This window comes from Mus caroli, unplaced genomic scaffold (genome assembly GCF_978045245.1).
Source record: "Mus caroli unplaced genomic scaffold, Mus_caroli_1 scaffold_12, whole genome shotgun sequence".
NCBI classification, from domain to species: domain Eukaryota; kingdom Metazoa; phylum Chordata; class Mammalia; order Rodentia; family Muridae; genus Mus; species Mus caroli.
The window spans coordinates 39,071,547-39,097,990 of NW_028227267.1; the positions used below are offsets into that span (position 1 = coordinate 39,071,547).

At 44.0% G+C, this 26,444-nt stretch overlaps 2 protein-coding genes across 5 annotated transcripts in view; one reads left to right on the forward strand and one right to left on the reverse strand.

Moving 5' to 3' along the window:
• The window catches only part of Tep1 (telomerase associated protein 1), a 49,735-nt gene extending 39,905 nt beyond the window's left edge, over positions 1-9,830 (forward strand). For all 3 annotated transcript variants that reach the window (XM_029469133.2, XM_021181922.3, XM_085828583.1), the window contains 13 exons: positions 151-264; positions 1,905-2,012; positions 3,530-3,662; positions 3,844-3,920; positions 4,001-4,130; positions 4,472-4,608; positions 4,738-4,862; positions 6,565-6,708; positions 6,855-6,951; positions 8,618-8,723; positions 8,830-9,047; positions 9,170-9,274; positions 9,489-9,830. In XM_029469133.2, the coding sequence (XP_029324993.1) occupies positions 151-264; positions 1,905-2,012; positions 3,530-3,662; positions 3,844-3,920; positions 4,001-4,130; positions 4,472-4,608; positions 4,738-4,862; positions 6,565-6,708; positions 6,855-6,951; positions 8,618-8,723; positions 8,830-9,047; positions 9,170-9,274; positions 9,489-9,611 (1,617 nt within the window). In that variant the 3' untranslated portion in view covers positions 9,612-9,830. The remainder of the gene's footprint in view (positions 1-150; positions 265-1,904; positions 2,013-3,529; positions 3,663-3,843; positions 3,921-4,000; positions 4,131-4,471; positions 4,609-4,737; positions 4,863-6,564; positions 6,709-6,854; positions 6,952-8,617; positions 8,724-8,829; positions 9,048-9,169; positions 9,275-9,488) is intronic.
• A 3,227-nt stretch (positions 9,831-13,057) lies between these two features.
• Positions 13,058-26,336, reverse strand: Parp2 (poly(ADP-ribose) polymerase 2). Of its 2 annotated transcripts, none has more exons than XM_085828584.1 (16): positions 26,263-26,336; positions 24,124-24,264; positions 23,777-23,838; positions 22,677-22,727; positions 19,420-19,516; positions 18,952-19,027; positions 18,105-18,207; positions 17,278-17,428; positions 16,930-17,068; positions 15,127-15,190; positions 14,912-15,046; positions 14,563-14,690; positions 14,309-14,408; positions 13,783-13,881; positions 13,440-13,564; positions 13,058-13,324 (listed from the first exon to the last, which is right to left on the reverse strand). In XM_085828584.1, exons 1-16 carry the CDS (start codon positions 26,300-26,302, stop codon positions 13,165-13,167), a joined length of 1,671 nt encoding a protein of 556 aa, XP_085684710.1. In that variant the 5' UTR covers positions 26,303-26,336; the 3' UTR covers positions 13,058-13,164. The 2 variants fall into 2 exon arrangements, with proteins under 2 accessions (XP_085684710.1, XP_021037426.1); XM_021181767.3 differs by having other exon boundaries at positions 23,768-23,838.
• Positions 26,337-26,444: the final 108 nt, after the last annotated feature.

Sequence of the window (26,444 nt, forward strand, 5' to 3'; positions counted from 1 at the left end):
ATCTCAGTACTCAGGAGATCAGAGAGATCATTAGTCCAGGGCCAGCTTAGACCTCATGAGACATTGTCAGAGACAGACAACCCCTATCTGAAATGGCTTTGGTATTCTTACAGTCTGTGTTCTGAAGGAGCCCTGTCCTTACCTTCCCAGAATCTCCTCTGCTGGGACGTGAAGATAGCCCAAGCCCCTCTCCTGATTCACACTTTCTCATCCTGTCATCGTGACTGGATCACTGGCTGTGCATGGACCAAAGACAACATCCTGGTGAGTGAAGGGATGGGAAAGAGTAGGCAGGGCCCAGCAAGTATCCTGAGGGAAAACAATAATCTCCGCCTCAAACATTTTCTAGCATCTATTAATGATGGTCATGCTAACCTTTGCTGGGCATGTACATAGTCTACGTTAGGATTGGCAAAAGCTCAATCATATTATCGCCACAGTTAATCTTTACTATATCCTGTAAAGTAGACCCTACCTTTAGATCTCCTTCCCAGAGAAGAAAATTGACCCCAGAAAAGCATTTTCAAGGTCATGCCAGGGATAAAGTTGAGCTAATCAGCGTTCTTTTTATTTAAATTCCTTACACTTTTGTGTGCATCTGTGCATGCGTGCAGATGGATGTCCCTTTGTGTCATGGTATGTACATGGAAGTCAAAAGACAACTTGCAGTAAGTAGTCAGTGCTCCCTTTGTACCTAAGGTTTCTAGGGACTGAACTCAGGTTGTCAGGCTTGGTGGCAAGCAGCTTTACCCACCGAGCCATCCTACCATCCCAGAGCCAAGAAATGTTCTGATGAGAAAGCCCCTCTGCCCTTTTGCTGGTGGATACTGAACCCAAGGCCTTGCATATACTAGGCAGGTGCTGTGCCCTCTAACCATTCCTCTAGCCCAGTGCTTGTTAGCCTTCCTAATGCTTTATTTAACCCTTTAATACAGTTCTTCATGTTGTAGTGACCCACAACCATAAAATTATTTTTGTTGCTACATCATAACTATAATTTTGCTACTGTTATGAATCATAATGTAAATGTCTGATATATAGGCTATCTGATATGTAACCCCATGAAAGGGTTGTTTGACCCCTCAAGGGGTCATGACCCACAGAGAACCACTGCTCTAGAGCATGCTGTTTTGTTTTTGTTTTTGTTTTTTTTTTTTAAAGGCTTGGTTTAAAAAAAAAAAGAATTATTTGTGCGCTGGAGAGATGGCTCAGTGGTTAAGAGCACTGAGTGCTCTTCTGAGTTCAAATCCCAGCAACCACATGGTGGCTCACAACTGTCTGTAATGAGATCTGATGCCCTCTTCTGGTGTGTCTGAAGACAGCAACAGTGTATTCATATACATAAAATAAATACATCTTTAAAATTCATTCTTTAAAAAAAATATTTATATGTCTTTGTGGGTTTGTGCATGTGAGTGCTATCCCTGTGGAGGCCAGAAGAGAATGGTGGATCCCCTGAAACTGGAGTTACAGGCCATTGTCAGCTACCTGATCTGGGGTTTGAGGAGCAAATTCATGTCTGCTCGAACAGGACAATTTTGCAATGGTAGCCATTTCTAGACCCAAAGCCCATGTTCCCAACAGGATGCAGTACTGCCTCTGTAGCTTTGGAATATCTGAGGGTAAAAGATGTCGCTGTGATTTATTTGCTCCTAAGTCGTAAAACTAATCTCAGATTATTTTCTCAGGGCTTGTGGTGTATATTTTCCATATGTAAAGTTCTTAAGTTGTTTTTTAAAAAGATATGAGAAAGGTCCCAAGCATGGTGCTGTACCTCTTTAATCCTAGAATAGTGCGTTCAGGCCAACCAGTGCCTCACAGTGAGTGAGACCCTGTCTCAAATCCACACAAACAAAATGTGAGAGGAATGTCGATGATCTTGTTCTTCTCCCTTGTGACTGCAGGTCTCCTGCTCGAGTGATGGCTCTGTGGGACTCTGGAACCCAGAGGCAGGGCAGCAACTTGGCCAGTTCTCAGGTCACCAGAGTGCCGTGAGTGCCGTGGTTGCTGTGGTAAGGCTATGGACTTCACCAGTGTTCTATGGGAGGGCCAGGAGGATCTGGGAGACTGGATGCATTGGGTATCTAATCTCGGTGGCAAATAGTACGATTGTGGTACTTGGGACTGGGTTCCAGTGTTGGGCCTTATGGTGCGTGTGCTGGGTGGCACATAAAAGCACATCCTCTTGGTGTTATGAATTTCTGGCAAGATTTTCCGAGCCACTCAACTCCACAGTTCTGCATCCCTCACCCTTTTACATCTTCCAAGTCCCCGTTGTTTACCTTCCCCTCTCTGGAGGGAGCAGAGGTCTTACCCATGTATTTTCTAAGTTCTCGATGTCTTAATCAGGAATTAAATCAAAGCATACACAGAATGAGCTGGCAAGATGGGTCAGCATTAAGAACACTTTCAGAAGACCTAAGTTCAATTCCCAACATCATGTGTGTCCAGGGAGACCTTGAAGACCTGAGTTCAATTCCCAGTACCATGTGTGTCCAGGAAGACCTTGAAGACCTGAGTTCAATTCCCAGTACCATGTGTGTCCAGGGAGACCTTGAAGACCTGAGTTCAATTCCCAGTACCATGTGTGTCCAGGGAGACTGGGAAGCCTCTGCCCTCCTTGGGCACCTTCACTCATGTGCACATTCCCTTTCCCAATTAAACATATTAAAAAGCACACACAGATTGTGAAAGCATAGAGGTAATTTTATTCAAAGCAAAATAATACATAAGTAAGGTATGCTGTCTCTGGGCAGTGATGGTCTATGCCTTTAATTCCAGCACTCTGGAGCAGAGGCAGGTGGAGCTCTGTGAATTTGAGGTCAGCTTGGTCTATGGAATGAGTTCCGGGACAGCCAGGGCTACACAGAGAAAACCTGTCTCAAAAAACCAACAATCAAGCAAAAAGATGTGCCCTCCTGAGTGAAGAGCCCCAGATTATTGGTTAGGGCTTCTTGTATAAGGTCTGAAAGAGGGAGGAGCTTGATTCCTAGGGTTATAAGGTCAGAGTAGATCTCTATTGTTATATACAGACTTGGATTAAGTACACTTTTTCTTGCTGCATAAGTCATTTACCACAATGTATTTTCTTTTAACTATGTGCACACCAAATAGTGATACAGATTGCTTTATTACACATGCATCCAAAACTAGTTCAGGCCAGATCAGTCCCACTACCCTCTTACTCACACAGAAGAGAGTATGACTGGATAGAACCCGTCTATGTTTGATGGAGGTTAGCGGGAAGAGAAATGTATTCCATTGTTTAAAGAGGGGAACATGTACAGCTCTGTGCAGGTGGGAGACTTGGGCTACTGACAGGTTATTTGGTGTGTTGTTTGGAGAGGGGAGTATGCTTAATGCATACAGGTCAAGGTCTCAGGCTGCCAGGAGAATTATTACAAGATAACTGTATGCACACTTCAAACTAGTGCAGTCCCAGGCTGCTAAACTATGTCCTTTGCTGCCTGTTTCATTTCCCATGTCCTGACCACTATGACTGTCCTCTGACACTGTGATCTGGGGACAGGAGGAACACATTGTATCTGTGAGCCGAGATGGGACCTTGAAAGTGTGGGACCATCAGGGTGTGGAGCTGACCAACATCCCTGCCCATTCCGGACCCATCAGCCAGTGTGCAGCTGCTCTGGAGCCCCGCCCAGGTATCAAACTGCCAGCCTTCCCCCTTCCTCCCCTTTTATTTCCTCTTCTCCCATTTCCTGTTCCTCTTTCTCAGTACTAGAGATTAAACCTAGGACTGGTGCTTGCTAGGCCAGCCCTCTATTATAGGCCTTTGACATTGGGCCTAGCCATTTCTTCTGAGTTGTTTTCCCTTCTTTTCAGGGGGACAGCCTGGATCAGAGCTTCTGGTGGTGACTGTTGGACTAGATGGAGCCACAAAGTTGTGGCATCCCCTGTTGGTGAGCTCTCTGCAAGAACTGGAGTGGGGAAGCGATAGAGAAGGTGTACAGGGCAACCTCTGAAGCCCTCTTTTTCCTAGGTGTGCCAAATACGTACTCTCCAGGGACACAGTGGCCCAGTCACAGCAGCTGCTGCTTCAGAGGCCTCAGGCCTCCTGCTGACCTCAGATGATAGCTCTGTACAGCTCTGGCAGATACCAAAGGAAGCAGGTGAGTAAGGGGGAGGTAGGGGAAGGTAGCATAAAAGAAGGTGAGTGGAGCAAGGAATACCAGGGTAACCTTATAAGTCTTTATCCCATCCACCTATCCAGTAGCCCAGATGCAGCTTGCTTGCGCTCTCGCTCTTTATTTATTTAATTATTGATTTATTTTTGAGACAGTGTCTCACTATGTAGTCTTAGCTGGCCTAGAACTTGCTATGTAGACCAGGCTGGCCTTAGACTCAGAGAGATGTACCTTCCTCTGTGTCCCTAGTACTAGGATTAAAGGAGTGCACCACTATTAAGAGATCAATGCAGAGCTCTTAATGTATTCTTTCCTTTCTTCTCCAGATGATGCATACAAACCTAGGAGTTCTGTGGCCATCACTGCAGTGGCCTGGGCACCAGATGGTTCTATGGTGGTGTCCGGAAATGAAGCCGGGGAACTGACACTGTGGCAGCAAGCCAAGGCTGTGGCTACCGCACAGGTGTCTTGGGCTATATGAATTCTGTCCACCCGTGTGCTTAATGGTGGGCTGAAGTTTGCCTGCATGTCAGAGGGGAAAGGTTTATGCTTGTCCCTCAAAAGTCCTGAACTGAACCTGCTTCCTTCCCAGGCTCCAGGCCGCATCAGTCACCTGATCTGGTACTCGGCAAATTCATTCTTTGTTCTCAGTGCTAATGAAAACATCAGCGAGTGGCAAGTGGCACTGAGGAAAGGTTCAACGTCCACCAGTTCCAGGTGAAGCGAGGCGGCGGCTGCTGCACATGGCAAGCCACACACACCTAGCATTTCGTTAGGATCTGTCTGTGTCTGCTTTTGGGCGAGGATGTGAGAGGATGTCAGCTGCTGCTGGCTTTATTGGTTGTTTTCCAATTGCATTTATTGATCTCTGTGTATATGTGACAAGGAATTGGGGCAGCAAAGTCATTTTGCGTTATACTACTTTATTTGTGATAGTACCCATGGAACTGAGTAGTCTGAGGGAGGTTAGCCAAAGTAGTGCCTTTAGAGCCCTCACCTGTGTATTCTGAGGTCAGAGAACAATTTGAGGGAATTGGCTCACCTACCAGCATGTGGGTGGTTCTGGGGATCAAAGGTTTTTGTTTTTTGTTTTGTTTTGTTTTTTAACATTTATTTATTTATGAGTACAATGTAGGTATCTTCATACATACCAGAAGAGGGCATCAGATCCCATGACAGATGGTCGTGAGCTACCATGTGGTTGCTGGGAATTGAACTCAGGACCTCTGGAAGAGCAGTCAGTGTTCTTAACCTCTGAGCCATCTCTCCATGAATAATTCTTAAATGCCAATTGGTGACAAGTTCTGGGCCAGACAGTGTAGTATCAATGAATTGTTTTTATTTATTTGTTTTGTTTTTGTTTTTCAAGACAGAGTTTCTGGGTACTCCTAGATATCCTGGAAATTGCTTTGTAGATCAGGCTGGAATCAAACTCAGAGATCCACCTGCTTCTGCCTCCTAAATGCTGGGATGAAAAGCATGTGCCAGCCACCTCCTGGCTTTATGGACCAAGCCAGCTCAGTCAGTCAGCAGGGTCTCTAGGGAGGGAGGAAGGATTCAAAGAAAAAAACAATTAGACAACATTATAAAATGATTCTAGCCAGTGCTGAAGCTGTGGCGGCTTTGGGGGTTTTTGTTTTATTTTTGTTTTTGTTTTTTTCCAGTCTGCTTTATATCATTCTAGGTACATAAAAAGAATAGAGTCAGTTCAGTTCTTTTTTTTTTTTTTTTTTTTTTTTTTTTTTGGTTTTTTGAGACAGGGTTTCTCTGTATAGCCCTGACTGTCCTGGAACTCACTTTGTAGACCAGGCTGGCCTCGAACTCAGAAATCCACCTGTCTCTACCTCCCAAGTGCTGGGATTAAAGGTGTGCGCCACCACGCCCAGCTAGAGTCAGTTCTTAAATTTAAAAAAAAAAAAAAAAGTAGTCAAGGCAATAAACAAAGTTCCTTGGTCACTGTGTCTAGGGGCTTATCAGGATGATGGTGCGGTTTACATGTTGAGTTTCCTGGCCTAAATGGCACTGCCATTATGGAGTTGTGCTGAGGTCTGGAGACCACTAAGATCTGGGGTCCTGTTGCACAAGGAAGCATCCACAGAACTTATTGATGGAAGCAAAAGACAGCAATGTTAGAGAGTCTCCTTTTGAGCAAGTAAGGGAGAATGATGGAAGATGTTTCGATAAGAAAGACGGGTGTTGGGAATAAAGCTCAGTGCTAGAGTGCTTGTCTTAATCCTGCCAGAGGCTCTGGGTCTGATCCCAGTACAAGAGCAAACAAGCATGCACACAGATGGTTAGGAGCAGGATATCGGGGCAGGGCAGTCCTGTGCTTTATCCTTCATTCATGAGAAGTCTTGAGAGTCTGAAAGGTTAGCTTAAGAAGTATCCTTCTCTGTTTTTTGTGTCTTCTTCACTACAGCCTTCATCTGAAGAGAGCTCTGCAGGAGGACTGGGGAGTCTTGACAGGTCTGGGTCTGGCCCCTGATGGCCAGTCTCTCATCTTGATGAAAGAGGATGTGGAATTACTACAGATGAAGCCTGGGTCTATTCCATCTTCTATCTGGTAAGATCTAAAATGCTTTTTCCTCTTGTGTTGAAAAGAAGAAAAGAGGTTTGTGGTTACCTCAAGACTGAGCCAGACTCAGGGTAAAGCACTGGGGTCTTGAAGAGAGGCAGTCCTGGCTCAGTCTCTTACTTTCTTATAAACAGCAGGAGGTATGGAGTACATTCTTCAATACTGTGCACCAGCAAGGAGTACGGCTTGTTCTACCTGCAGCAGGGGGACTCCAGATTACTTTCTATATTGGTGAGTTCTGTTTGGATGTGTTACAACAGCCATCTGTGCAGAGCCAATGCACAGATTTAAACCTTGGAATCCACCATGGAGTGTAAGGCGAGTGAGGGAAAGGCAGGTGGCTCCAATGCTCTCATCTCCCTTCCCTAGAGCAACTCTTCTTTAAGTCTTTGGATGCTAAGTTTCCATGTAAGATTTCATTGTGCAAAACAGAGTTGTATAATTTTTTTAAAGTCAGACACCTAGGAGGTCTTTCTCTCCTTTGTTCTCCCTCTCTCTTTCATTCTTTCTCTCTCTTTCCTTCCTTCCTTCCTTCCTTCCTTCCTTCCTTCCTTCCTTCCAGTTTTGAGACAAGGGCTCATTATATAGCCATGACTGACCTGGAGCTCACTGACGTCTGCTTGCCTCTACTTCCTGAGTGCTAAGAGATGAGTGACACTGTGCTTGGCTCTTTTACATCTTAATTTTTTTCCGTGTGTGTGTGTGTGTGTTTGGGGGCACTTGTAAGCCATAGTATGTTTGTGGAAGTTAGAAGACAACTTGGTGAGGTTGGTTCTCTCCTACTGTGTGGGTTCTAGAGATCAAACTCAGTTGTGAGACTTGCTGGCAATTGCTCCTACCTGCTGAGCCATCTCCTCTCCAGGCTTTCTGTGCAGCCCTTGCTGTCAGGCCTGTCTCCTAGTTTTCTTAATTGTGATTTTTTTCTGGGGGGGGGGGTCTGTCAGTATTAGCATTTTTTTTTTTTAAGATTTATTTATTTATTACATGTAAGTACACTGTAGCTGTCTTCAGACACTCCAGAAGAGGGCGCCAGATCTCGTTACGGATGGTTGTGAGCCACCATGTGGTTGCTGGGATTTGAACTCTGGACCTTCGGAAGAGCAGTCGGGTGCTCTTACCCACTGAGCCATCTCACCAGCCCCGAGTATTAGCATTTTAAGGTCAAGGGCTACCCCGTGTCTTTGTCATGGTGCAGGTACCTCACGGATGCTTTATGCTTAACTGTTTGGGATTCTGTCAGAGCTAGATTTCATTCCCAAGATTCCTAAGGTCTCTTGTTCCTGGAAAGTTTAAGAAATCCTAATCTGATACCTACTAAAGTTACCTACAAAGTCTGTCTAGAAAGCAGTGATTCTGTTCCTAAATATATACTTAAGTGAAAGATGTATACATAGTCACCAAATGCCAGGTCCAGACACGTCCGTGTCAGCCTAAATTCAACATAGCCCAACCTGGACTTGCAATTCTCAGTATGTAACTGCATGGCAGAAGAAAGCAGAACATGATAAATAGGCAAATACAGACATGTCCTTCTGCAAAGGAAGCCAGACACAAACATGTCCACACTACAGAGATCTCACTGATGTGGAGTTTGTAATAAGTGGAGACACTTAAATCTGCTGCCAGCTTTCGGGCTCTCCTACCAACTGGGACTGGGCATGAGAACAACATCAAGAACTGTTCCACATCTCCACCTGGGGCACTGCATGGGTAGATCTTACATGCATTCATTTGATGCATGTATTTTATTTGTAGGTGTGGTGGGTTTTAGTTTTTTGTCTTTTGTTTTTGTGTAATATTAATATTTTGTGATATATATCCTGACTGTCTTAGAGCTTTGATAGTGGAGTTGTGTCATGAACTAAACAAAGTTACCTCTCTACCTATCCCTTCACAGGAGCAAAAGGAGTCAGGGGAGTTTGAAGAGATCCTGGACTTCAATCTGAACTTAAATAATCCTAATGGGTCCCCAGTATCAATTACTCAGGCCAAACCTGAGTCTGGTTAGTGGGAGCAGAAGGGCCAGAGTGCTCTTTCTGGGGTGGCTTAGGGGAGGCTTGTGGGTCCTCAAGGCTTGAGCCCTGGCTAACTCTGCTCTTAAAATGGCAGAATCATCCCTTTTGTGTGCCACCTCTGATGGGATGCTGTGGAACTTATCTGAATGTACCCCAGAGGGAGAATGGATCGTAGATAACATTTGGCAGAAAAAAGCAAAAAAACCTAAAACTCCGACTCTGGAGACAGAGTTGTCCCCGCACTCAGAGTTGGATTTCTCCATGGATTGCTGGATTGATCCCACAAATTTAAAGGCACAGCAGTGTAAAAAGGTGAGCTTGGAGGGAGGGGTCATAGAGGGAGGCGGTTCTAAATCTGACTCAGCAGCAGCCTTTGCTGCTTCAGTAAGTGAAAGGTCTCCCTGAGAACTCATGTTGCTCCCTTCCTTTCCGAGATCCACTTGGGCTCTGTCACAGCCCTCCATGTGCTTCCGGGATTGCTGGTGACAGCTTCGAAGGACAGAGATGTTAAGCTGTGGGAGAGACCCAGTATGCAGCTGGTAAGTGTGGGTCTCTGTGTGCACACATGCACACAAGCAGAGAAAGGGCTAGTGCAAGAAAATGAATGCAGGCTAAGGCGTGGCAACAAAATGAAAGTTGTTTTTCTCAGTCTCTCTTGGTGTGGCCTGTTTCTAAGATATTGATTTGAGAGAAAGATAACAAGGAGACTTCAGGCCTGTAGGTTCACTTCCCCCGTTTCTGTTCCTGTTTCAGCTGGGCTTGTTCCGATGTGAAGGGCCAGTGAGCTGTCTGGAACCTTGGATGGAGCCCAGCTCTCCCCTGCAGCTTGCTGTGGGAGACACACAAGGAAACTTGTATTTTCTATCTTGGGAATGAAGATGCAGTACTCAGGACAAAGATGATGTCAACAGATGCTGCTAGCCTGAAGACACCTGTGTCTATATTCTTAGTAAGATTATAAAACTAAAATGTTGAGAGATCTAGAGTGTATGCCCGATGGTGTTCGCTAGTGATTTTAGATCAATGGGGAGGGGTCTGGATATTCCTTTCTAATTAAACATCTAAGAAGAACTGCAAGAACATGAGCGTCTTTAATACACAGATTCTATTCCTGTGTCCCTTTCTGGCCTAAGTTCTAAGGTCCATTCTTGTCAGAAGGAAGGAAGACTATTGGTGACCAGTACTTAGTTTGAAGAGACCTGAGGGATTCTCGTTTGGTCAAGAAAGGACACAAGAGCGAGTTAAAGTCAGTAGACGTGCAAGCATTTAGGAAAAAATGGATAGACCTAGGACTGTGCTGGGTTCCTGTCACAGACTCAGCCCTCTCCCCAGAACTAACTGGCCAGATTGGGAAGCCCAGGCACCAAAGGCAGAATGAGTCTTGCAAGCATTCATTGATAGACTAATTGGCACTCTTACAGAGATCACAAACCTATTTCTCCCTCAAATTGAAGTTCATGGAGCTGAGAGATAGATCTGTCATTAAGAGCACTGGTCACTCTTACAGAGAACTGGGTTTTGATTCTTAGTGCCTACATGGTAGCTTACAACTTGCTGTAACTCCAGTTCCAGGAAACCCATTGCCCTCTTCTGGCCTCCATAGGTAATGCTCACATGTGGTACACAGACATACAGCCAAAACACTCATATACATAAAAGAAAAATAAATCTCATAAAGTGTTCTTTAAAAAGAAGTCAGCCCATGATGGTTCATAATCCCATAATTCAGAGGCAGGGGCATTTGGGAGGTAGAATTTGAATTCGAGGCCAGCCTGGTCTATAGGGGGAGTTTCAGGATAGCCAGGACTATATAGTGAAACCTTATCTTGAAGAACAAAGGAAGGAAAAATGAAACTAAAATGAAGTTGATAGAGCTTACAACATGTGGACAAGTAGAGTAATCATGCCATGGATTTACATCATTGCTTACTTACAAAGTTCTGGCCTTGAACTCACAGTGCTCTTACCTGCTGAGCCATCTCACCAGCCCTCAATTAATGTTTCAATTAACAGTATTATTAACTAAAATCTAGACACTGTATCTTGACAGTTTGAAAGCCCAGCAATTGTTAGGTTTTATTTATTTCCTGATGTAGTCAAATTGACAACCAAGAATAATCCTCACAGCTAGACAAGCACCCTACCGACTGGGCTACATCCCCAGCTGAGGGAACAAGCTTTCTACTCTCTATAAGGATGAAGTTAGCAGTGCTTCTCACATTCCTTTCCAGGGTTAGGAAGTGGTTTTCCATTCCTCTTGGAAATCTGTTACGAGATGGATGTCACATTTAGCCCCAATGCCTTTTCTTCATGAGATGACCCTATGAGTTGTCTCCCCCACTGTTTGATTTCATGGTGGACCAACCTTGCATTCTTGTGATCTCACTTAGTCATGGCATGCAATCCTTTTTATATGTGGTTAGATGGACCTTTAGTCAATATTTTGTTGATTGTTACAATTAGTCTTAAGGGATACTGGACTAAGTTTTTATTATGGTGACTGTTATCTGGTTTGGGTTTATGTTATTCTATAGAATGAGTTGCAAGGTATTCCCTTCTCTTGTACTCTTTAGAAAAGTTTATAACACCTACATCAGTTCTTACGTTTTTTTAAAGTTACTTTTACTTATGTGTCGATGTCTCTGTGTGTATGAGGGTGCCTTGAAGGTCAGAAGACAGTGTTGGACCTGGAGCTAGCGGTACGGAAAATTGAGAGCTACCTGAGATGGGTGCTGGGAACCAAATTCTAGTCCTGTGGAGAGCAGCGCACTGTAGTAACCACTGGACCACTTCTCTAGCCAGTTTTACTAGTGGTATAGTACTTAAGAGAGTAAGTAGGTTTAGCTAGATCCTTATCAGTGAAGCCATTTATGCAAACATGAACATCTGTTTTAAGGCAAAGAGTATGCAGTTTTTTGACAGTTGATGATTAGGATATCTCGTAGAACTGGTATAATTAAGAGGATTTTGATGGGGAAAGTGAATCTTTTGAGCCTGTATTCTGTCTACAGTAACATTTAACAGACACCAATTTGCAGGGGAAAAGTGAATTTAACAGGGGAAAGCATTAGCCCTCATTAGTGTCCTTCAGTGGAGAAGCTATATACTGTGAGAGAATAGAATCCAGAGTAACCTGTCACTACAGTGGGATACAGAGGTCCTTCTTGGAAATGAAGACAATCCTGATAGCAGAAGAAATAAGTGATTGAGGGCTAAGGAGATGGCTTAGCAGTTATGAGCACATACTGCTCTTTTTTTTTTTTTTTTAAGATTTATTTATTTATTATATGTAAGTACACTGTAGCTGTCTTCAGACACTCCAGAAGAGGGCGCCAGATCTCGTTACAGATGGTTGTGAGCCACCATGTGGTTGCTGGGATTTGAACTCTGAACCTTCGGAAGAGCAGTCGGGTGCTCTTACCCACTGAGCCATCTCTCCAGCCCCACATACTGCTCTTGCAGAGGACCTGTAATCAAAATTCTCTAGAGAAATAACAGAACAGAGAATGAACACACACGCACACCCCACCACCCACCACCCCACATTTTAAGGAAATTTAGAAGGGCTTACAGATTGTAGTCTAGGTAGTTCAACAATGGCTCTCTTCCAATGGAAAGGCTAAGAACCCAGTGGTTGCTCAGTCCATGATGGCTGGATGTCTCAGATAGTTTCAATCTGGTTCTGGAGTCCCAGGGAATGCCTAGATTGCTGCTGGTCTTCAGTCTACACGAGAGTTCCAAAGAAGCAGGCCAAAGACTGCCTCAATAACAGGATAGATGAACTTATTACAACATCTAAGGGCAAGCAGGCAAAAAGTAAAAGCTTCCTTCTTCCGTGGTCTTCATGGGGCTGCTACCAGGCCCAGATTTAGAGTGGCTCTTCCCACCTCAGATGATGCGATCAAGAAAATCCCTCAGAGGCATGCCCAGGTGCTTGGGTTTTAAGATTTCCGATGGAGTTAGGGTTCCCAGGATTAACCATCACAGGACCCTGTAACTCCAGCTCCAGGGGCTCCAGCTGTCTCAGCTGGCATCTGCACTTGTGTACATACCTACACACAGATACTTCAGACACATACACATACATTCTTAAAAATAAATCTTCAAAAAGCTGAGTGTGGCTGCACTATCTGTAACCCTAGCATTTTGGAGTGCAAAGGATTGGATTGCTGAGACTTGGTGAGGCTCTCCTGAGCAGAGTCCTCTCTCAAGGAGACAGTGTGAAGAAGGCTAGTGCACACAAAATCTTTCTCTGGCCTCCATGTCTGCACACAGGCACAAAGAAAAGTGCCAAGGAGAAGTAAAACCCAAAGAAGCCAAAGACAGATTTATACTATTTTATTAAACAAAATATCAAAAAGTTCAAGAACATAATATTGCTTGGTTTTTGTTTGAAGATTATAATCTCTCTGGCTTGTCTGATCAACATTCACCATAGCTGCAGGAAGTTAAATTGAATCTTTAGAAGGTATTGCATACGGACCTGGTTGGGGCTATAAACAATAAACTCATTGTAGTTGAGGGTGTACCCCTCTGGATTGAGAATTCCTGTGTCACTTGCTGGTCCTAACGGCACTGTACTCCCATTCCTGCCAAACGAAAGAAAATATGTCAAAGTCAGCATTTTGTCCAGAGTTGAAATAGACAGTAAATTCTTAACAACTAGAAAGAAGTCTTCCAGCAGCCTTAGCTCGGGGTACTTACAGGGTGATGAAGTGGGCAGGGCTGGGAGCCATCTTTCCCATCCCCTTGGTGCTATGCTTGCCCTGAAGCAATCCTTCTGCTTTAGGATTGGCCTCCAGTAGTTCATTACACTGACCTAGAGCTACCTGCAAAGCAAAAGATCCCTGAATGCCTATACCTAGTCAAGAACTAGGTGATTCTAAAGTCACCCTGATTTGTATTTTATTCCCTTGCTTTAGCAGAAGAGTCTAATGCAATGTGAATCCAATTCCAGGTGAATTTCTTGAATCCAAAGTCAAATTTTACCAGTGCAAAATCTGAGTTAACAGTAAATTAGAGATCATAGCTGTGTCCCCTGCCTTACCTCTGACAGAAGAAGCAATCCTGTATTCTTTAGGCGAGAGGCAAAGCAGTAATTGGCACTTTTGGAGGACATGTCAGCAAAGTAGATTCCTTTTCCAAACTGAAATAGATCAACAAAAATGAAGTTCAGCTGCCTAATGCAGTTTTTGAGAAGGTCCTGGTATGTTGCATGCCTTTATCCCCTGCACTCAGAGGGCAGAGGCAGGCAGATCTCTGAATTTGAGTCCAGCCTGGTCTACATAGCAAGTTGCAGACTTGCTACATAGTGAGACCCTGTCTCAAAACAAAACCAAACAAACAGACAAAAGAGAAAAAAAAAATCTATGATGAGGAAGACAGCACTGGCCATGAGGCTCTGCTCTCATAACACAGCAAAGTTCCTCCCACACTGTCTTTTCCAAGTCAGCTCATGAGACAACAAAAACAGCCACAGATGTTTGTCTTTTTAGAATTTAAAGAGGGACACAGTAAAAAAAAGTCATCATTGTATGTTTTTTCTCTGGGCTCCTCGCCTTCAGTCTACTTACCATATAACCTGTGATGGGAGCCTCAGGTGGGGCAACTCTAAGCCCGTGGCTCAGGATCCCCACCCAGTTACTCAGCCTGGATCCATGCCAGAGCAGCATCCTAAGAAAGAGCCATTAGTTTCCTCTTTTTCTGCAAACATCAATCGCAAATACAAAAAATAACCCAACACAACAGCTGCCTCTGCCAGCCTCCAAGCTCCTTCCCTGTATTTCAGTCAAGGAAATGTCTACTCAACCCAGAGCTGGACCCACACCTATTAGGAAGGTCCTCCCTGAAGGCCTCTTTCTCCCCTTCCTTCTCTACTTCGAAAACATCCAGCAAGGTCATAGTATAGTCCTTGTGTGTAGGAGCATGGGTAGACTGTAGGTACTGAGAAATCACCTGTAGAAAAGAATTAAGAACAGCAAATGTGGGCCTTGTAAGAGACTGGAATGAGCTGCAGGATGCAGGGCTTCCTGACGCTGGCAGAACTTTCTGTCCCCAGACAGCCTCACAATGAGTTAGAAAGAGTTCTACATTCCCAAACTCCTGGTAAGCACAGGGGTGGGAAGGATGAGTTTTACTGGAGTGAGAATGTGAAGATAAATGACTGTTTTTATTACCTTAAACTCGTTACTTTCATGGTCCAGAGGACGCAAAGCACAGTGTAGGTTTCTATAGTGTTGGTCCAGTGGGTGTTCTAGGCCTTGGCGCTCTGACTTCACCAGTTTAAGGGCAATTTCAATGTCTCCCAGTGCCTAAGAAAATGAAATAAAGAATCAATGTGAAGGAACTCGGAAGAAGAGGCTGAAACCTTCCAGATGCACTCAGAGCTCACCTCTAGCAGTTTTACTTTGTCTGACAGTTCCTTCTCTGTCCGGATTACTGGGGGGATGGAGAGTCTAAGGACAGAAATACAACCACAGTGAGCAGTCAGATCTGAAGATACGAGATGCATGGCTAAAAAATAGGTCCTTTGGGAAACTGAGAGTTTTCTTCTTACTAAAAAGAAAAGGATGGCCAGGTGTTGGTGGCACAAGCCTTTAATCCCAGCACTCGGGAGGCAGAGGCAGGCGGATGGATTTCTGAGATCGAGGCCAGCCTGGTCTACAGAGTGAGTTCTAGGACAGCCAGGATTACAGAGAAACCCTGTCTTGACCTCCGCCCCCCCCCCAAAAAAAAAAAAAAAAGAAAAGAAAAGAAAAGGAAAGAGCTGGTCCTGGTGGTGTACACCTTTCAGGAGGAAGGGTGGGAGGATCTATAAGAGTTGAGTTCAAGACATCCAGGAATACACAGAGAAATTTTGTCTCAAAACAAACAAACAAGTAAACAAATAAAAAAAAACTTAAAAAGGAAAGAAAAGAAAGAAACAAAAATAAGATTTCCTATTTGAAAGAGGGAGACCTGTGAAGACTTCAAAGCCCAAGCATATAAAGGGATATTAAATGCACATTCTGGATAGGATAAAACAAACTATTTAGATTTTCATGTTATGTTAGAGACTAGAGTAGAAATCTCTTTATGGGATCCTTATTAAAAATAAGCTACATTGGGCTGGAGAGATGGCTCAGCAGTTAAGAGTACTAACTGCTCTTCATGAGGTCCTGAGTTCAATTCTCAGCAATCACATGGTGGCTCACAACCATCTGTAATGGGATCTGATGCCCTCTTCTGATGTGTCTGAACACAGCTATCGTGTGCTCATATACATAAAATATATAAATAAATCTTTAAAAAAAAAAGCTACATTGACATCAATAAGGAAGTTTGAATACAATCTAGAAGAGGTAAGTCCTTTGAGCATTCGGGGCTATTTTAAATGGAACAATGAAAACCAGTATGACAAATGGACTGAGTGAGGCTACAGCTCTGAGGGAGAGTGCTCGGGTAACATGCACAAGGCCTAGGTTCAATCCCCAGGACCCCCCACACACACATAAAGGGCAGAAATGTGTTTTCTTCATTTAATACCAATCATTTACATTCAGAAAAGTGGTATTTGTGTGACTACATTCCCCTATAAAGAACAGAAGCGATGAGGTTTGCAAGGTGTTTCACACAGTGGCTAGATATAGACTTTTCATGTTTTTGCATTTTAAGGTTTTTTTTTAATTTTATTTTATTTTGTGGGGCCAGGGGTCCATTCTCTCTTGAGTTGGTAACTTTCACTTGGACAAGAATATGGTTATAAGTTGGAAAATTGGGGCTGGAGAGATGGATAAGCAGGTAAGAGCACTGACTGCTCTTCCGAAGGTCCTGAGTTCAAATCCCTAGGACCACATGGTGGCTCACAACCATCCGTAATGAGATCTGACTCCCTTTTCTGGAGTGTCTGAAGATAGCTACAGGGTACTATTAACTAAATAAATCTTAAAAAAATAAGTTGGGAAATTATGTCCCATATTTCTTTTATTTTAAAATTTTCCTTGAGATAAGAGTCAAGGCTGGCCTTAAACTCATGAGGCAGCCTCTCCTGCCTCCTGAGTGCTGCTATCCCTTATTCTAAGCTAGCTACAAATCACACTGGATCCAGTTCTATTTAAGGTGACAAATACAAGTTTAAGAGGACCATAGCCTCTGCGGCTGCTTAGGGCATAAAAGGTGAGTAGAAGAGCAGGATAAAGAGACAGCACAACCTTACCCAAAGTCATGAGGGATCCTGGTGTAGAATTCATTGCACGCTTCAACAAGCGCTCGCCCGTGCTGGCCAGCACGGATGCAATCCTCAATCTTCTTGAGAGACTGGTAACCGGCCTTGATTTGCGCCACTGTCAGCTTTCCTGGAGGCCCAGGCAGAGATCAGACTCCAAACCAGAGTCCCATCCCTGTAAACTGCATATCGCTGCCCAGTAACGATGCAATTCCTTTAAACCCCCGTCCCCCTCAATCCCGTTTCCCTCACGTAGGATTTTGAGTAAACCTTAGCTATCGATGAGACTGCTCATGCAGAGACAGGACCCTGAGGGGCTGCACAGAGTCTGAGTCCTACCAAGCGGGGCTCTCTTGGTGTCATACTTCATCTCAATCATCATTTCTTCCATGGTCTGCACGTTACAGATCAAGTTTAGCAGCTCCTGGACTCGAAGATCCAGCTGAGACTCAGGCTTCAAAGTTTCCTCTTGTTTTGTTTTACTTTCATCCTGTAGCAAAATAAACACCACTTCTAACATCTGTAGGGCACAGCTCTACTGTGGTCCTGTGTTTGAATGCTGGTATGTTTCCATTAGGAGTCTAGTTAAGCGTAGCCAATGTGATTTCCACCCTGACTTGCTAGTGCTCCCTCACAGTGAAGCACTTGAGGAAGAACAAAAGGCCTTTCAGCAATGTCTTTAAGTATGTAAACACAGCACTCACACCCCTGACCTGATCATATTAATACAAGTTTCTTAATTTCCAGATCTAAGAGTTTTTAGGTAGCTTCTCAGCATCCTGGAAACCCATTTATCAAAATTATTTTTCTTTCTTTTTGTGATTCTTGGTTTTGAACCCAGGGCCTCGTGCATGCTGGGCAAACATTCCACTTCAGCCCCTGCACTTCCAGTCCTTGACAGTGATGAAGCTAGCTTTAAACAGCTCCTCAGTTTGGTCATTTATCCATCTTCTTTTGGTCAGTAACACTGAACTTCTAGAAGCAGACCTTGGATTTCGAAAGAATTCTAGTACATAACAGAGAAGACCAGACTCTGTGATCAAAGACGAGGGAGAGTTCTCTCTGAGGTGGGAAGGAGCAGTGACTCCTAATATCCCAGCCTCTTCTGGTCTCAGGCTGATCTCCAGTGCCTGGTTAGCGCCCCCTGACTCAGTCAGCATACATACCTGCGTGCTGGCAGCATAGTCCATCTGTAACATGTCGTATTTTCCAGGTACTTTTTCAAAGTTCTCACGATCCTCCCAATTGTTTTTAGTTTTGTCAAGGAATCTGTGGAGCCCAAGGTAGTGGGAAAATCAGACGAGTCAAGGTTCATTGCCAGAGGGAGGCGTGCAGCAATTCCCTAACATAGTTTCTCAACAATTTATGTCCCTCACTGCTCAGGCCCACCTCAGGGTTCCCTAGTGTGAACTGTAACTCAGGACATTGAATGAACAGAAACACAGGAACAAGGAAGTCATGTAAAATGGGGAGTAAAGGCTTCCCAGAGGTCCCTAGAGACAGAAGCCATGGATGCATAGAACAGGTAGATAAGCAATGCTTGTCCAAAAGAGACATGTTTCTAGACTCTAGGTCTGTCCTCAAAATCAGGGCTACACAGAGAAACCCTGTCTTGAAACACTAGAAAAAAAAAAAGGAAAAAGAAAAAAAATATTTTTCTGGTCAACTTCTAGGATGATTTAAACACTGGCTGAAGATACAATTTAATGTTCTAGTCACAGGGAGTGAGAGTAGAAATGAATTAACTTTTATGCCAAATCATCTTTACGTGAAACATTTCAACAAGAGCGATCCAAGAAGGGTATGTTTTTAAACTCATTTTTTTTTTTTTTTTTTTTTTTTTTTTTGGTTTTTCAAGACAGGGTTTTTCTGTATAGCCCTGGCTGTCCTGGAACTCACGCTGTAGACCAGGCTGGCCTCGAACTCAGAAATCCGCCTGCCTCTGCCTCCCAAGTGCTGGGATTAAAGGCGTGCACCACCACCGCCCGGCTTAAACTCATTTTTAGCACTTACTTTTTCTGAAATATTTCTTTTGCTTTGTTGAGGTCACCAGAACAAGTCACCAAGCTGTGCTGCCCCGTCTTTCCAACTGCAAAGTAAATGCACACATAGGAGGGTTCCTTGCCCTAGACCCCGAGTGTAGCTCTCCAATAGTAACGAGCCATCTCTCTATGGCTCATCTCATCTCTGCTTACTATCTGACTAATAGGCAGGAAAGAGGAGAGAAAGGTGAAAGGGCTTAGGCAAGCGATCATGCTGATACTAATTACTGCTAAGTGTCACAGCCTATATATAAACAGTACTGTCAGTCCAGTACAGGGGTCGTCTCAGCCTCGCCAAGCATCCCAATGTGGACGCCTGACACTCCTCAACCTCAAAAGCCCATGTGCATTCCTGAGCCACCCGGAGACTTAAACCCACTCACTGCATAGCCTCTGTGATTCTGAACAACAACTCATCAATCCATCAGAAAGCCTTTACCTCGGCCCCACCTCATCCAAACACTGAAGTTCTTCTGGGCATCATCTTCTAACAGCTGAATAAGGTAGTACTTGTTGTTGTTGAACTGGAGATTGGTCTGTGACAAGTGGGATGACAATAACATAAGAGGAGTTAGCTTTACAACTGGAGGCCACACAAACCACCGTGTTTCCTTTGTTACAGCTGTACAGGAATTGCCACAGTGAAAGCATAGCATGATGAAACAAATCGATCTTGAGAGAATAAGGATATAAGCAGAAACCTAACATTTCATTCTGGGAATTAAAGTGGGACCTTGGGAGCTTCCTGAAACCCATTACCCCCCACACACCTATGGTCACTTGATCTTTGACAAGGGAGCTAAAACCATCCAGTGAAACCCACTACCCAACCCTGACATCCTACATTAATGGGATCCTCTCAATGGCTCCCTCCATAGACATATTTTGTTGGGAGTGACCCTGTTTGAATGTTAATTGCCTTGTCAGCCATAAGTGCTTATTTACAAAGTCTTGGCCTTAGTGGGAAAGTATTAGCATAGTTGAGATTTCTGTGGGAAAAGTTGAGGCCTCTGTAGGAAAGCACTACCCCCAGTTAAGAACAAATAGCTATAGATCTTGTGGACAGGTACCTACCAACCCATTCTGTTCTGTTTCTCCTGCTGAACTTTTTACCTAGCCAATATCCTGCTTTTGGGAACTGCTGCGTTCTCCCAGAAACAAAGCGATTCTGCATCATCCCCCTCCCCATACCCTGCTTCTGTGGGCATAAAACCTGCCTGGGAACAATAAAAATTTGACAGCTTGATCAATCAGACTTGCTGTATGTCCTTGTGTTTCTCACCTCTCATTCTCTCCACAGGTGGTTCCCCAGACCCTGTTCGACTGTCCCACAGGCCGGGACAATTTTTCACTCTACATTATTAAGACAGGGTTTCTCACTGAGCCTGGAGCTCACAGGCAAGCCCATGTGTTCTCCTGTCTCTGTCTCCTTGCAGCTAGGAATACAGGTATGAGCCACTGAACTCAGCTTTTTATTTAGGTGTTAGGGATCCAAACTGAGGTCCTCAGGCGTATACTCCAAGAGTTAGTGTCTCAGCCAGCTCCCTGGCACAGCTTAGGATAGTTTAGGTATAAATAATACAACAGAAGCCGGGCGGTGGTGGCGCACGCCTTTAATCCCAGCACTCGGGAGGCAGAGGCAGACAGATTTCTGAGTTCGAGGTCAGCCTGGTCTACAAAGTGAGTTCCAGGGTAGCCAGGGTTATACAGAGAAACCCTGTCTTGAAAAAAAAAACAAAACCAAAAAACCCAAAAAAAACCCAAAAAAAACCCAAAAAAAACAAAAACCAACAACAGAATACTAGTGAGCTGTAAAAATGACATATTTAGATCAATAAATGGAAGTGTGTGGTTGGTGAGAAAGCTCAGTCAGTAAAGTACTTGCTGAACAACCATAAGGCCTGAGTTCCCAATCCCCAAAACCCACGTGAGAAACTGAACATGGCAATGCACATTTGGAATCCCAGCACTGAGCGGCAGAAACATGGATTCCTGGAGCCTGCCCACTGGCGGGCCAGCCTAACCTATTAAGAGAGCAGGTTAGCAAAAGCACTTTCCATGACAACCACAACAACAAAATCAAAACTAGTTAGTGGAACCTGATGAACAACACCTGAAGTTGACCTTTGGCCTCTCTATATAAGCCTATATCTGCACTCACAAGCACAAAAGTAGATAAATTCAAATGAGTCATATCCAGGAAATACATTAACAAAGAAAATATCTATTCAAAACTATGTGTGTATATGAGAGAGAGAGAATACAAAGACACACACACACATACACACACACACACACAGAGAGAGAGAGAGAGAGAGAGAGAGAGAGAGAAGACAAGAAGACGAGAAGACGAGGGGCCTTAGAGATGTCTCAGTGGTTTAGAACACTGGCTGCTCTTCCAGAGGACTGGGATTCAATTCCCAGCACCCACATGGCAGCTCACAAATGTCTGTAACTCCAGTTCTAGGAGATCTGACACCCTCACACAGACATACTTGTAGGCAAAACACCAATGTACATAAAATAAAAATGAATCATTAAAAAAAGATTGGTTAGGGATCCAGCTCTGGGTAGAGCTTTGCTTGGCAAGCACAAGGTGCTGGGTTTGGTCTCTCAAACTGGGAGAAAAAAAAGAAAGAAACAGAAAATTGTGGTGCACACACTTATAATTCTAATTCTCAGGAGGCTGAGGCAGCAGAATTACTGTCAGTCTGAGGGCCAGCCTGGTCTACAGAGTGACTGCCAGGCTAGTAAGGGCAACATAGCAACACACACATGCACATGCAAAGATAAGGGGTGGGGGTTGGGGACTCCACACCAGGCACACACAACAATACTACTTTTTAAAATATAAATAAAACAGCTGGGCGTGGTGGTGCACACCTTTAATCCCAGCACTCGGGAGGCAGAGGCAGGCGGATTTCTGAGTTTGAGGCCAGCCGGGTCTACAGAGTGTGTTCCAGGACAGCCAAGGCTACACAGAGAAACCCTGTCTCGAAAAACAAAAATATATATAAATAAAACTATCTACATATATTTAAAATGTCAGCTTGAACTGGGTTAGACAGCTGTGCCCCTACAATCTCAGTCCTATAGATATGGAAACAGGAAGACTGCAAGTTCAAGGCCTGCCTGGGCTACAAAGAGAGTACCTGTCACAAATATACAGAGATCCCCACAAAACAAACAACAGTCTTCACCATGGGCAAAAAGTAGATCATAATATAATCAAAAGCCAATGTCAATTTTGGAAAGACATGAGCTGATTATATAATAAGGAAATTCTAATAACCTGGACTAGCTGGGGGCTCAATGGGTAAAGGCACTCCCTGCCAAGCCCTGCTAATCCTGAGTTCATCACAGAGACAGAAAGAGAACAGCATCTTTTCTTCCCCCCACCCCCCTTGTCCCTTTTTTGTTTTTTTGAGACAGGGTCTCACTTTGTAGCCCTGGCTGTCCTGGAACTCATTATGTAGACCAGGCTGGCCTTGAACTCACAGAGAACTGCTTGCCTCTGCCTCCCAAGTAATTGGATTAAAGGTGTGTGCCACTACACCAGACTGAGAACTGACTCAAGTTGTCCTTTGTCTTCCACACATAGATACATACAAATTAACTAAACAGATATAATTTTCAAAAGGAAAAAAAAATAGAAAAGAAAGAAATTCCCCCAATTAGAATGACTTATCTTCTTACTTGATTTAGCATGACATCATAGACATCATCTCCTTCACAGTACACATGAGCCTGCGAAGAGAGAACACATAGCGTCAGTGCACTCAGTCTTAGGCTCCAAGTGAGACTTTTCACCCCTAATGCTTTGAGGCTTGCTCTCCAGCACCTCCAACATTTGTTTTCCAGGCAGAGCAAAGGAAGTGCATGCTCTACATACAGACTACCGTTATTATAACTGAAACACAATAACTACTTCTAATTACAGAGACCTAAGAGTCTACCTCAAAGGTAACCTGCCTATAAGTAGGCTTGCTTCCAGATCCTTCCACCCTCTTTCCCCTTCATCAGTAACTCCTGCCATTCCATGGTAGTCTATCATCAAAATCACACTGTCAACGGGGCAATGGTGACACATGCCTGTAGTCCTAGCATGCAGGGATCTGCAGAGGCAGGCAGATCTCTGAGTTTGAGATGAGTCTGGTCTATGGAGTGAGTTCCGGGAGTCACACAGAGAAACCCTGTCTCAAAACCAAACCAAACCCAACACAACACAAACCAAAACCCCACACAGTCCTCCCTTAACAATCCTAACATTTGCTGGGTGAAGAAGGAAATATACTGTGGAAAGCTAATAGCAGGCCCTGTAGTAATTATGTTACTATTCTGTGAATTTCTTTACATTTTTAAAAAGTAAATCTATTCATTTTTAAATTTTACATGTGAGTGTTTTACGTGTGTGTGTGTGTGTGTGTGTGTGTGTGTGTGTGTGTGTGTGTGTGTGTGCCACGTGCATGCCTGGTACTGGGGAGGTCAGAAGAGTGCATCCTATCTCCTAGAAATGGAGTGACAGAGGGTTGTAAGTTGCCATGTAAGTGCTGGGAATCAAACCCAGGTCCTCTTGAAGAATAATAAATGCTCTTAACCACTGGATCATTTCTCCAGGCTCAATATTCTGCTAAGCTGAAACCTCACCGCCCCTACTTCTCAACTCTGGAGAAAAGTAATCACTAGCAATATTTTCCGAAGTATTTTTAAACTGAGCACCACCGACATTCTAGACAGGGATCATCATAAGACAAGAAAACTCTGCCTTCCATTCCAGGTGCTTTTACCTTTCCCACCTTGGTTGCACACTCTGGGTCCACAGGGGCTTTGCCCTTTAACAGCAAGGTCTTCACAGAGTCTGAGGGAACACAAACACGCACTGCCGTTACTGATGTGGGAATCAAAAGGGCCGTCTTGGCTACAAAGCTGTCATAATTAACTTTGCCCTTCCCGAGCAGTCCAGGTCTTCTGCCTGGGTTCTAATCCATCTCAAATCTATGAAAATATTCAACAAAGTAGACTGGTACTACAGAATGCCCAGGTGATAGAGAAATTAATTATATCCTGAAGAGGGAAGGAACAAATGTCGCCCCCATTCTTCTGGAGATCCAAGAGTTGTCCCATGTCCTCCCTGGCCCATTACCTTGCTTGTCTTTTGTCCTGTCTGCGTCCTTCCCTCCAGCCATAGGCCCTTTTCTCTGGCACGTGCGCATCTTCTTGCCAGGAGGAGAGTCGTCTTCTGTTGCTTTGTTGCCATTATCAACTTTCTTGGCTTCATTTAGCACTTATGGCAAGAACAATATACCAAGAATTACTGCACTATGAAGATGATCTAACTTTACTGAAACAACACTGAAGCAAAATAAAAACACAGGAAAATTAGATGGCTATGAAGAGGAAAGGCAGCCTCTCCTACCCCCAAGTCAGGATGAAGCCTCTCTGAAGCTGAGAAGCAAGAAATTCAGCCCAATTAACATTCTATGAAGGCTGCCGATGCAGATCTTCAGATATTTTCATGTTAAAATGACACTGAATTGGGCTGTCAGTCTAAATGAATATGACAATGGGCCTGGTTCATTTCTATCCCATTTTATGGGAATCTTAAACAGACCACAAGCATTGTTGACAATGCTGATAACCTAACTCCCTGCACCCCTTATCATCTAGACTTGGACTCTGGAATTCTGTCAGATCTACTCAGGAACTGTGATCTCATTTAAATTCTTTAACAACTCTTTGAACAGCCAAAAATCACAAATCTTACATACATGTTTATTCTAAAGACAGTGAAGGGTGATTTTTCTTTGAGAAGCCCACACCCATGTTCTGTGGCATCTCTCTTCCCAGGCACTTCGTTTCTTTTAACCCTTGTGCTTAAAACATATATTGACATCTCCTGTAATTAACTTCCAACTTTGGTTCATCTTGCAAACTCCTGAAAATCATTTCTACTTTAAAGGCAAGAATACTAGGTTTGCCTGAGTGGAGGTCTCTGAAAAACTTAGGTTGCTGTCAGAGACAGCAGAGTTGTCTCTGCCCTTGACTGTTAACAAACGTAAAAACCAAAACAAACGAAGAAACAAAACCCCAAAGGTTACTGTTTCCTTTTACGTGTATGGGTGTTCTGTCTGTATATGTATGTGTACCACGTGCATGTCTGGTGTACCTAGAGGTCTGGGAGGGTGGTTATGACCTGCCATGTGGGATTTTGGAATCAAACTCAGGCCCTCTGCAAGGGCAACAAGTGGTTTTTAACGTTGAGCTAACTCTCCAGCCTCCTGACAACCCTCCTACCCCCCTGTTTTAAATGACAGGGTCTCTATATAGCCCTGGCTGTCCTGGACCTCACAGAGATCTTCCTGCCTCTGCCTCCCAAGTGCTAGCATTAAAGGTGTAGGCCAACATACCACCAGGCTCTCATAATTTCCTTTAAAGAAAGAACTTAAAGTAGCTGGAGAGGTGGGTCAGTGATGAAGAAGCTGCCTGATTCTTCCCCAGGATCTGGGTTTAAGTTCCATCTCTCATATGGCAGACCACAACTGTCAGTAACTCTAGTACCAGGGGGGTCCAACACTTCCAGGCACATACATGGTGCATATATATATATATATATATATATATGCAGATAAAATACATAAAGATTAAATAATTTTTAAAGAAATAATTCAACATGCTCTTTTGAACATAAATAAATACCTTGCACACCACTCACTGAGCAATACTGCCTAAATTGCTATCCTGATGGGATATTAATAATAGGATAAAATAAGTTTACATAGATGTTTACAGTTCATTACATGGGTCTCATAGTTTTTGGTCTCTAATACCTTCCTTCAAACTAGACCACTTCATCACGGTCATCAGTAAAGTGTTCTACGGTCTGGACTGACCAACTTGCTGCCAGCGTTGCTATTTGGAGCTTTAGAACCTGTAAATTCATTGAACTTCAGCTGCCCGAAATATAAAACCGAGACCACAGACACAGTATACAGTCTACAGACAACAATTCTAAGATTCGAATTTTACTTTCTGAAATCGGATGTATCTTAAAAGGTTGACGTAAGTAGCTAATTACTTTACTGTAAGCGCTAATCCGTTCGCGATGCTAGGTCAATAAGGAAGACTTTTGAAATATAGAATGACATAATCTATTAACAGCACTTGGCACTTAAGTTTGCAGTTACTGGTCCACACGCCTCTTTGGACTGAAGTGTAATATGAAAAAGCGAGAGGCTCCCTGTGACACTGGGCCGAGCATTCTGCCTGCGGACTGAGTTCCCACCTCGCCTTCCAGAGCCCGATCTCTGCCGCCGCGGCGCCATCGCTCTTGAAGGACGACGTCATCATCCCTTGCCCGGATGCGCGGGCTTCTTGTCTGGCACTGGAGCCTGGGATAGAGCACATGCAAATTACGCGCTGTGCTTTGTGGGAAATCACCCTAAACGTAAAATTTATTCCTCTTTC

What these genes read in the sequence shown, in the direction of transcription:
- Parp2 (XM_021181767.3), bottom strand. Translation starts at nt 26,302, where the DNA reads ATGGCGCCGCGGCGGCAGAGATCGGGCTCTGGAAGGCGAG. An exon ending in TTGGATGAGGTGGGGCCGAG is followed by an intron (nt 19,028 to 19,419) that starts GTAAAGGCTTTC and finishes TTTACTTTGCAG; the next exon opens with TTGGAAAGACGGGGCAGCAC. An exon ending in ACTATGCTGCCAGCACGCAG is followed by an intron (nt 17,429 to 18,104) that starts GTATGTATGCTG and finishes ATTTTGCTACAG; the next exon opens with GATGAAAGTAAAACAAAACA.